Source organism: Melanotaenia boesemani, chromosome 2 (assembly GCF_017639745.1).
Source record: "Melanotaenia boesemani isolate fMelBoe1 chromosome 2, fMelBoe1.pri, whole genome shotgun sequence".
NCBI classification, from domain to species: Eukaryota; Metazoa; Chordata; class Actinopteri; order Atheriniformes; family Melanotaeniidae; genus Melanotaenia; species Melanotaenia boesemani.
The window spans coordinates 33,997,662-34,009,931 of NC_055683.1; the positions used below are offsets into that span (position 1 = coordinate 33,997,662).

General features: G+C 38.9%; 1 protein-coding gene across 1 annotated transcript in view; it reads left to right on the forward strand.

Moving 5' to 3' along the window:
- syt3 (synaptotagmin III) overlaps nt 1-11,272 on the forward strand; it is a 39,943-nt gene extending 28,671 nt beyond the window's left edge. The window contains exons 9-13 of the mRNA XM_041974995.1: nt 788-908; nt 2,852-3,023; nt 3,648-3,777; nt 6,147-6,240; nt 8,042-11,272. Of these exons, the coding sequence (XP_041830929.1) occupies nt 788-908; nt 2,852-3,023; nt 3,648-3,777; nt 6,147-6,236 (513 nt within the window). The 3' untranslated portion in view covers nt 6,237-6,240; nt 8,042-11,272. The remainder of the gene's footprint in view (nt 1-787; nt 909-2,851; nt 3,024-3,647; nt 3,778-6,146; nt 6,241-8,041) is intronic.
- Nucleotides 11,273-12,270: the final 998 nt, after the last annotated feature.

Genomic DNA, 12,270 nt, shown 5'->3' on the forward strand with positions numbered 1-12,270 from the left:
AATCATCTTGTCCTTGATCAGACGAGTAGGTGTGTAGAGAGGATGCATTGGAGCTGTGCATACTGCCTGCAGTATAGATTAATTCAGTAATTCAGAGTCTGTAGTGTGAAAAAGCAGTTCAGAAGAGTTGAGATAGATTACTGGAAAGGCACTGCTGGCCACATCCAAACTTTATATTAGGCTATGTCCAAGTAGATTTATATGAAATATTCATATAGGGCTATTAGCAAATTAGATAGAGCAAAGCTTTAAATTTTTTTGGCATGGGGGTTTCATTTATTAAATAAGTTTAAAGCATCAGCATCTCTGTGTATTTCAGTGGTTCACTTTGGGAAGTATTGATTAGTGAGGCTCAAAGCCACTAAGGAGTCATCACGCCACAGTGTGACCTGAATACCAGTAGTGCCATTACTCCGGTGCCACTGAGACCACAGGCAGCGAGAGGCTCAGTAGATGAGAGAGTAGGGAGAGATATAGAAAGGCCTAGGGAATCGTTGCCTCTACTTAACACTTTCCTCCACTCTGGGACTTCGACAGATTGGCATATGATTCATTTACAGTGACGGCACTTCCCCTCTGTCTAAACACTCTGCCTGTCCACATTAAGACTCCTGCTGTCACCCGCCATCAGTCATGATTAGCTCTTTTCAGGCCACGGACAATCATATCACACCAAAGGATATCTGTCTGTTTCTGCTCTTCCAAGCTGTCTCTGTTTCAGACGTAACATGTGTGTGATTGCAGCATCTCTGCTCTGTTTCTGATGTCTGTATGTGGTGATCTGCAGGAGAAGGCGGATCTCGGGGAGCTTAATTTCTCGCTGTGTTACCTGCCCACTGCAGGCAGGCTCACTGCAACAGTCATCAAGGCCACCAACCTCAAAGCCATGGACTTGACTGGTTTCTCAGGTAAAGGATTCACACACATCGTGTACTCAGAAAGCTGAGTGGAAAGTCGATTACAGAAAATGATGAGAGGAAACAGCTGCCAAAACAACTGCTGGTTATGTACATTGCTTTCCTGAGTTGTTTTAGGTCAAAGCATCATTTTGATAAGGAACCTCAAATTTCACATCTATATTGCAAGTAAGCTTTAGATAAAATAGCAGCTTTGATTACATTTAGCACTTTACAGTCATCATCAAGCATCACTAGACCAGAATGCAATGCTGCTCTTCAGAATTAGTTATAAATGATTCAAAATATGCATTTAAAAAGACCAAATCTTCAACTGAACATTAAAATTAATCATATGATTTCTAAATCATTTGTTTGTTTCACTTTAACAGTACTCAGTCCTGTTATTCCAACTTAATAGGTCAAACCAACTTAAATCATTAATGATTTAACGTATTTACTCCCACTTGATTCAGTTTAAAGGTGCAATCAAGGATACCTTAGGTTTGTGTAATTCTATATAAATGTAATGGGTCTAATATAACTTTTATAGTAATCATAAACTGGAATTATGAACAAACTAATTAAATAATATTTTATGCAAAGTTGCACACTGAGATCTTACTTTAACACTTTGCAGAAGTATCTTTAGAAATGCAGTTTGTTGTGGATATGCTGCATTTTTCTGATCTCGCCACAGATTTTCTGCAGGTTTTAAATGTGCCGTGTGTAACAAAATCCTATTACAATGACAGAAAAATTTCATATTACTGTGTTTCTATTGTTATCAACTGACTTTACTGAAATTACTGTTATGTTTTTATTCTCGTAAAATAAGCCATTGATATCTACTTGCCATGGGTCCACATACATGGCAGCTGCCATTTTTGTGCCACTATTTGTGCTACGGTGTCTCTGAATGAACAGCTGAGTGTGGAGTGAGAGTACTGGCTTGTTTGATAGGTTTAAAATGCTGTTTGGGATAAGTAAGAATTTAAAAGGGCCATGGAAGACTGTACACATGTAATTTTTTTTAAGGTCGTTACCTGTACAAGGCCACTGGGTCCACCAGCAGAATGTAAACATACTTGCGTCCACCATTCATTCACTGTGCTCGGTATTTAAGGTCATTGCTATGACCTTCTTCTCAACTTCATGTCAGTAATTAATACACATTAATTTGTTTTATTTAGTCCATTTTAAAATGTTTAGGTCCTTTTCTAACTAATGTACTATATTTGTTTCCAACTCAGTTTGAGTTGTTCCAACTACTTTTACAGTAATACAATTATAATATAATGTAAAGTGCAGTCAAAGTGTACTTTTCATTTTAATGAATTCATTGTTCATTCTCTCCACATGTATACACTGTTGGTGGCAGTCTTTTTTGTTGCGATCAAAACCAGCTCTAAGTGTTAGTTTTAAGTATGTCTACAGGGAAAGAAGCATTTCATAAGCAAATGACACTGTTTACAGAAGCTTATTGTGTTGTTATCCCTCCCTTCAGTATTTGAAAGCCATCATCAGACCCTGCCATGACGGCCATGTGCTGCCACTCCTGCCACATTGATGTAAATCTGATTGATGCTCTATAAGATGCTTACAGGCTGCATAAAACCTGAGTTGTGTGTGTGTGCGTGTGTTTGTGTGTGTGATGTGTGTGTTGCACACACAACCAAAGTTAGTCAACCTTTGTTGCTTTTCTCCCTTTGTATTCTTAATCCAGCTTTCCAAGGTGACTTGACTTTTATGCCTTTCATGTGTTATAGATGCAGATATCTGTGAACAAAATGCCAGTGAGTTAGCAGGAGTCTCCCCCGTATCTTATTCTTATTCTCTCCCTGTCTTCCTGCTCTTTCTCCATCTCTCTTTTTCCTTCCTCTACTTCTCATTCTACATCCCTCAATTTAATTTAACTCCATGTTTTCCTTCCCATCCCTCTTCTTCTGTTTCAGACCCGTATGTGAAGGCCTCCCTGATATGTGACGGGCGAAGGCTAAAAAAGAGGAAGACCTCTATTAAGAAGAACACATTGAATCCTACATACAACGAGGCCCTGGTGTTTGACATTCCTAATGAAAATATAGAAAACGTCTCTATATTCATCGCAGTGATGGATTATGACTGGTGAGCAAGCTGAGGTGTTATTTTGTCGTCGCATGCTCCGGGCACATTAAGAACAAACTGATGATTACCGTCAAGTAGCTGTTTATCTAATTCGTGTTTTGCACATGCAGCATGATGTTGATTTTGGGCTGTCGCATTTTGATGGTGTTGCGGCTGTGTTAAACATGATGAGGGCCTCTCAATAACCAGCCTCCTGGTGGATGATCTCTGTTTTACATAGATGGGCACCTCATGAATAAGCATGATTTATGCTAATGGAAAGGAAGACGGGTAACCCTGCCAATATTTATCTCACTGCTGTTTGCAGCATTACTTGGCTGCTTTATGTGTTTGTATATAAATGCACCGCCTCTCGATTATGTAGTCTACCGAACATTTGGCATCTCTATAGGTGTGTACTTTTGTATGTCTGCCTGCATCCCCACTGACATCAAGCTTTTATCCAGGGCAGTGTGTGTTTGTGAGTTGCTGTTCAATATCCTTTCTCAACTCCTGTATTCTTTTCCCAGAGCTCAAAGTTGATAAATGAGACTCTGCCTGTTTTTTTACCAGCAGTCCTTCTCTCTCTCTGCTTTTAAAACCTGTCCTTTCATCTTTTCTTTCATGTCCCGTGCTGCGTGTCAGCATCGGTCATAACGAGGTTATAGGGATGTGTCGTGTGGGCAGCGATGCTGAAGGTCCTGGGAGGGAGCACTGGGCAGCCATGCTTGCCAATCCACGTAAACCAATAGAGCACTGGCATCAGCTTGTTGAGGTGAGCACATGACCATTCATGTGTGCTCTCATGTTAGCGTGTGTGTGCAAGCACGTGTCCTAAATGTGTGCTTTTCCAATTTTCATTTTGGTGCTAAATGTCACGTATGGTAATTATTAGGCAAGCAGTGACTAAAGCAGCAGCACTGACAACAAAAGAACAAGTGATTGTGTTTTTTTTTTGTTTTTTTTTTTTGTCTTGAAAATAATGAATTGAAATATTCTAAAATGAATAAAAAGCACCATATAGCAACAGAAGAATTTCTTAGCAGGTGATCTACACCTGCTGAACATTATTGTAGCATTTAATTACAATAATGACCACTGCAATCTGCCAAGATCAGTCCAAATTAGCTAAATTAAGGGTCGCTAGCAATCATGAGTGGGTAATTTACTCATGACCCTAATTACCCAGTTGGTTAACATTCCTTGTGCACACAAAATAGCTTAAAAGAATGATAGTAACTAATCTACCAATTTTTACCTTGTTAAAATATATACGATATGGGCTGTTTAGCTCTGATGGAAAAACAGTTAATTATGAAATTCACTGAATAAACTCTACTTTTCATATAACTGTCATCAGAAATTCTTCAACTAAATTACATTCATGTTTCTAATCATTTATCACAGTTCAGCACCACGGACAACGCAAAAGCATCTTGATTGCAAAATTATTAAAGTGTTGCAATAAAAACAATAAGAAAAACACTTTGAACTAAGGTGATAGCCATCTATCACTGAGGATGGTTGCTCCATACACTTCTATTAAAGGGTAAGAATCTAAAAGATGTAGGCATAATTAAAGGGAATATTTGATTCCTTTTGGAAATACTACTGTATCATTTGCAGATAAAAATTCAGTGACAGCATCTCCCCCTGACACATTAAGTCAGGAAGCATTTAGCTGCAAATAGTAGTGATATATGTGTGTATATATATATATATGTCACAAAATATTTAAATTATAAAAAACATCTTGTGAAAATCTAATATTATTATAGTTCTGATAGATCTTAAATCAGCAGTTTATAGATGCGTGTTTTTATCCCATGCAGAAACTTATTCTTTCGCATATTTTCTGGTGTTATGGATCAGTGAAGATGTCAGTTTGATGCAAGGGTAGAATTTCTGAAAAGGAGCTGTCTGTAAATATCGAAGTTCTAATCATTTGGCATTGTGTCCACTCAAATTTTGAGTGTTGTTTTTAATAGTTTCACTGTTCTCATTTGTACCACCTGTCGTCTATGACTCAAATCAATGTGAAATGCACGGTGTTTGTAAGCAGCTTGTCCAGTCTAATACCAGCAGTAAGACAGCTACAACAAGATGGGTGACAATGATGCCAGACATCAATGCCATTCAGTGTTAAAAGTTTGATGATCTGTTCCTTCTACAATTTAGAGAAGGACTCTAAGATTAATAAGCATTGTAAAGCTTGCTTACCAGCAGCAAATTTAGAAATGCTTAACCAGAGTTAACAACCACATCCACTGGAGGACTTTTTATTCATATTGTGCAGTTTAAAACATGGTTTAAAAAACAATCATATGCAGTAACTGTTCAGTTAATCAGTTACATTTTTAACCATAATAAACCACAATAATTTGCATGATTATTTTTACACTACAGTGCAACAACCCAGTCTTACAGGAAAACTTATACATAATGTAGAAGTGTCACACTAAACACTCAGAAACTGTGGGATGTTAACATTTGTTCATTGCATGTTGTTTTAAAAGCATTCAAATAATTTTTCAGTATTTGTTTTGTTTTGTTTTTTTTCTTTTTGTTTTTTTTTTTTTTTGCTGTGGGCCCACATAATTTGGGCAGGCCTAAAAATACATTTACCTCTAGAGAAGTAAAAGATAAACTGGACCTTATAGTTCAAGCTTAGCTAAACATAAAGGATATCTTTTTTTTCTTTTACCCTATCTTGTGAGACAATCAAGATATAAACTAATCAGTACATACAAATAAGCGATACACTTAGGACTTAGAAAAGATAAACTCAGAAACTTAGATTGTTTTCTCTGCTGAGCCAGATGAACTTTCCCTTATTCTCACTCTCAATGCTGAGCTAATTTGCTGCTTGCTATACTTTTCTATTTAATGTGTAAGTTTGAGGCTGTTTTCGGCTCATTCATTAAACCTTTATCTTGAATGTTAATATAAACTATCCCTTTTATGTAAATGACTTGAGTTTATCAACGTTTCAACACTATATGGTAATTATAATAGCGGTAATGGAGGTGATAATGTAGCAGCAGTAGCTCCAGTAGCATTGTTAAAGTATATTGCATAATATTATAAATTGAATTCATTCCTTCTGAAAAAATAAAAATGAACAAAATGTCTTCTTCCTTGCAGGAAAAAGCAGTTGGAACATTTGTGTCAAAGCCTGCCGCAGCATCCTCCCCAAAACCACATATTGTGGTGGACAGTCCTCATTCTGATTAGAACGGTGAGTCTCTCTTGATTTCTTGTTTGTTTTATTTGTTGTTTTGTTTCTTTTTTTAATAGGGTGTATGAAGTACTTATGAGTAGCCATGTTCTCATAGGCACAAGTATTCCGATCAAAAGCCTGATTGGAAGAAAAAAACTGTGAATGTAAACATACCAATCAAAATTTTCCTGATCCAATCACACTCACTTAAATTAATATTTCATTCCAGTTTAGACAGATGGGTTATGTCAGTTGTAGTTGGCATGCATAAAAAAACATATTCCGAAATTTGAGTGGAAATTATCCTCACAGTGCATTCCTGTTATATCAGGTGTACGTCAGCTTTGTGAGGTCTTCCTGAACATTAACATCACAGCTAGTGGAAGGCAGGATTAAAACAGAACTGGTTGATATGCGATACAAATGCATTGTTCGTCATTTTGGAAAATGGACTTGTACTTATTTAGTGTTTTTTCCAGTCAGCTTGACCACTCAAAGCGCTTCACACTACATATCACATTCACCCCATTTAACACTCATACCCTGATAGGCACATCGGGAGGCAATGTTAGGTGTGTTTCCCAAGGACACTTCGACATGTAGTCAGGGGAAGCCTGGAGTCAATCCACAGATGTTCCACTTGGAAGGAGACTGGGCTTCCCCCTGAGCTACAACTGCCCATTTAAAAAGAACGATAACAACAACAACAACAACAAAAAAGTCAAACTAAAATCTACAAGATAGCAATAGATAGGCACACACATCTTTATTTAAAATAGAAATCACCATTTTACTTCTTTTACTGCTGTTTCCAGAAAGTCAGTCCAGACAGCTCTGCACATGTCAGAATGACTTATTCCATTTAAACATGTGATGCTTGTTATAACCGGAATAAAGTTTTCATAGTTCACGGAAACAGAACAGGTTTTACAGTTTTTACAGCAGTCACAGCACTTTTACTTTAAAAAACAAGTAGTGGTCCTGATGGGTGAGCTAAAGCTAAAAGCTACTAAGAATGAGCCCATCAGAGGAGTGACTTCTCACCGAAAACTCAACAATAGGATTATAGCGGCTCAAGCAAGAGCTGTATTGTGGATATTTACACTGCGCCACCTGCATGTCAGTTGTTTACATTTAATCAAGGGCAGAAAATTCCAGAGCAAGAACCCATTGAGACAGTCCAGTTTGCCACACTATGTGGAAAAATGTTCATAGACCTAATCTGAGTATTGTTCAAGGCAGAAGTGATGTTTTTTACGTTGGGAAATTAGCTTTTTCTCTGGCCATAGTCAGAGTTTAGCTTTAGCTCACCCCTGAGTAAACATCTGGTTCTCTAAACAGTGAACCCTAGATTAGAAACTGACTACTCATAAGTATTACACACATCCCGACCTCCAAAAAAGTGAAATATCTCTGTAATCATCATTGAAATCAACAGTATAAACAGTCGAGAATCTCCTTGATATGACTTTGTTAAATGCATGCACTCGCTTGGACTCTTTAAGTACAGCACACAACCACGTACTGTGTGGCAGATGCTCTCCAGTAAGATTAACACAGGAAATCTAGTCAAGTCTTAAAAAGCATGACCAAACTGTGAGTGTGTGATAAAGTGGAGGCTGTGAAGTTGTCAGATGTACGAGCTCTAAGGCAGTAGCATCTGTATAATCTAGATGTTAGGGGTTATGTAATGCATCTCCCCCCTCCTCCTCACAGACGTACAGTACTGCATGCTGTTTATATATTCTCTCACCCCCTCCCCCCCACTGTCTCACGCTTGCTTAATCTGCCTTTTCTCCCTTATTCCCTCTTTCCTTAGGTCATTATCATCTCTCCAGCTCCAGACTTTCCTTTTTTCCTCTCATCTGTGAATAATTCTCTTCATCAAAGAAAGAGAGACGCAGAGACGCTGCTAGTGTCTAACTGCTAGTGCTGTTTTGCTCCTGCTAATGAATAATCCAACTCATGTGCTGTCTCTACTGAGCCGGAAGGGGCAAAAAAAAAAAAAAAAAGAGAGAGAGACAAAACATAACAAAACAAACAAAAGACAAAAAACATACATCCATCACAAGCTACACTTTGAGGGTCAGACTACACATCCGGACATTAAATGATCCTACAGGACTGATATCAGATGTAATTTTGGGGTTTAGCAAGGAGATGCACACACTCTTCTCTTTCACACACACACACACACATGCAAATACACAAAGTTTGTAGTATGTGTGTAGTTCATGTGCTCTTCGAATTAGTGTAGTATGTCATCTAGAAGGGAATGTGTTGTGACAGACTTTTCTCTCTTGAAAACAAAAGAAAAAAAGAAAGCCATCACAGAATGGTCATTCCAACCAGGACCAAAGGTTCATCTTGTACAGACTACGAAGAAGAAATTCTATGTCTAGAGTTTTTCTTTGTGATGTTGGTGTACAGTATATGCCATACTGTATAGGAAAAAAAAACATCTCACATTGTACCTAGCAGGACAAAACATCCATGGTGGATTATCCAGGCTATTTTGGACGCCTTCTCCAGGGTTCGAACCCTCTTGTTTCAGAGTTAACTTGCTTATTTTCCCCAGAGGAAAAACAATAAAAGCGTCCAGTGGTTATTATTGATGTCAAGAGAAGTGAAAAATGAGGACACACTCATCGGTCTGAGCATGTTAGCAACCTTGAAATGTGTCCCTCTTCCTCATGCTCTTTGTCTTGGTCCCCATGGTACTCTAAGTTTTAATTTATTTTTTATAATAATTTTCTTCTGTCATTTTGTCATTTGTGTAATAAGTTTATTCATACCATTGTTACAGTCCACTGAGGATGTGACGGTCTGAGCTCACAAGAGACATGGACTGTGTTCTTGGCTTTCAGGCCAAACCGCCAGACTTTTCCCAGAACCAAACAGGTTTATTAAAAAAAGAAAACAAGCAACCAAAAAACAAAAAAACAAAAAAAAAACAAAAAAAAAACCTGTGTTTGGGATTGGACCAGCATCTATTTGGAGTGCATTCGCTGGAGGATGCATCCTGCAGGGAAGGATATCACCACTCTGTTATTTTTCTATCATTCCAGGACTTAATATTTTCTGTTCTCAAAAAAAAAAAAAAAAAAAAGTCCCCATGCTTCGACTGATCAAATGTTTTTGTCTACAAGTCCTCATCATGTCCCTGACGAGACTTTAGAAGGACACACACGGCCATGTTGCTTTTATTAGTGAGTGTTTCAGTGTTTGTGGGTGTGTTTGTTTTGTATTTGTGCATGTTTGCGTGTGTGTGAGTATGGATGTGTGCCTGCGTGACCTTGTGTGTGTGTGTGTGTGTGTGTGTGTGTGTGCGTGCTTACCGCCTCCCTCATCCTTTTTCTGTCCTCACTCACCCAAAACTCCTGCATCCATGGACTGAAAAGCTTGTCTTGGAGCCAAATGTGTCTTCTGTCTTGTGTCTTTAAAAGGAGCTATTTTGTGTGTGTGTGTGTGAGAGAGAGAAAATCTGTGTGTGTGCGTGTGTGTGTGTGTATACTACTCGTGCCTCATTGCACTAGGTGGGGAAACTGTCTTTCATAGGCATTAGTTTGTATTGTCTATGTTGTCTCTGAAATCAGCTGCCAGTCACTCAGCTCTCCTCTCCTCAGACCCTTTGCCTGATGTAAGTAACTGTGTTGATCGTGTACTTCTTTCAGTAATTTGTGTACTGTATGTCCAAGGGAAAAAAATCAGATGGCATAGGGATTGAAACTTAACATTGCTGGGTGTGTTTTGACTATTTTATTAGAAGCGAGAGAAAAAATATGAGGCTTGTCTGTTGTTGCCAATGACAAATTTTAATCCCCTGAAAGCAAGCAACAGGGAGGTGGTGGTGTGAGAAAACAAGCGCCTGAAATTTCTGCACTTCCTGTGTAAACTGATACAGACTTATAAAGCCATGTCTGTCATTGCTACTACTACTGTAACCTCAGCAAAACAGTACAACACCTCACTACAGCTACTTGTATTGCTATTATTGCCCTTTCGCTCTAATCCTCTCACACACTAACTTGCTTTTACACAGGAGTGTGTTTGTTTTTGAGGGGATAGTTTCTTTCTTTTTACCTCTGGATAAAGAAAAGCAGATACACGGGAGGTTCCATCTTCCATGTTCTCTGTGATTTGCCAGATGGGGGATTATTGATCAGCTTGTATAAATAGATATGGTATTGATCCATCGGTCCAGAGGCCCCATAATTCTTCTTTCCCAGCCTTTCTCTCCCTGCTCGTGTCTACCCTATTTAGCCCTTGTGTTACTGCCTTGTGATAGATTACAAAGCTCATCGTGGAACCAGCACATTCCCCTTATTCTAGTCCTCCCATATCTGTCAGCCAGCCCACCCTCACCCTCTTTCTGTTTCTGTCTGCCTGATTACCGTTTGATTACTCATTCTCTCCTCCAGCAATCCCTACCTTTCCTCCTGCTCTCCTGCTCCACTTCTCCACCTCTCCCTCACCTATCCATTTCCAGCTTTATTTTTCTTTCCAAGCTCCTGCATATTTCCTCACATCCCTCCATCTTCTCCATTGTCTCTCCTCCCTCCAGTCTCTCATCTCTCTCCCCCTCGCCATCTTCTATTGTTTGTGCAGTCCGGAATGGTCATGGGGAAACATGTTTGCATGCTTATATTAACATGAATGATGTCAACTTGATGCAATGAAAATTATATAAGTGATGCTTTAAGCAAAATTTGACAATGAACTTGATACTAATACTACTAATGACGACTAAATGGAGACCTTGCAATTGTTTATCTCTGTGGTCAAAAACAACAACGATGAAATAACATTGTTTATGCTGTATTTATCTTTCTCAAATGGTTATTCTTTTTTGATTTCCAATTGTTTTTTATATATAATTTATTCAAGAGGTTTACTTTTTTATTGGTTAATGGTGAGAATTTGAGTGAGGGGTTCAGTAAGGGCGATTGTTTCAGTCAGGACAGCTGTACCAGGTCACAGAATGCCGGTGAATGTGTAAGTAACAGTGTGGCTGAAGCAACAATGAAGAAAATAAAGGATATGTATCATCCAGCCTTGTGTTTCTGACTTCTTTTAATTGGGTTGGGAGGGAGGAAAAGTGATGAAGCTACTGTCACACAGGCCAGGCAGTGTGTTTTTATATCCAAAGTAAAGCCCTGGGCATTTCAGTCTATATTTGACTCAGGCATTGGAAGGTAACATGCTCTACTTGGACAGAAGCTGTCTAAACCCAACTGTTTTTTTTTTCTTTTCTTAATTTAAAGTACCAAGCTCCCTGAATTTCAGCTGTGCATTAAGTCATGTGTAATTATTCAACCACTTTGTCATGAATTCTTTATTGTGGCTGCATTTTGTCTAAATGCAAACTGGAGCACAACTGCTTGCCCTCTCTGCACTCCTACATCTGCCCTCCTTCTGTTTTGTGCCGCTTTTTTTAAAAATTGCTCATAATATTTGTCATGCGAGTTATTATCTGACGTTACAATGAAAAAGCCCACCAGTAGCAATTTGCAACTCCGGCATTTTACAAGATCTCGACTGAGAAGGAAGCCCGAGCTCAGAAAATGTGCAGGGGAATGACAGAGAAGGAGGAGTAGGAGAGGATTAAACAAATGAAAGAGGATGAAGAGCCGGAGAATGCCAGCGCGGAGGAGGAGGAGGAGAGGAAGAGCACAAATGGGAAAACCTGGAGCAGAGAGAGGAGATAGCTGCATGCAGGATGTGTGTGAACGAGTGTAGAAGTGGAGACAGGAGGTGGAGGAGGATGGTTCTGTATATAGACACACTCATCATGGGGCACCTGCAGTATACTGACAGTGTTAACAATTCAAGAAGAGGGAAACACATGCGCACGCATTTCCATTGCAGACGCACACGTGATAACGTGCCAGTTAGCATGGTTGTAATGCTATAGACTGAGAGAGAAAAAATAAGAGGAGGGGCTGGGGGTGAACTGCTGTCTCCATGGCAACTTTCCCACCGTGCAAAAAAAAAAAAAAAAAAAAAAAAAAAATCATTTAGTCGGAAAGACATTTCACTCAGTTCACT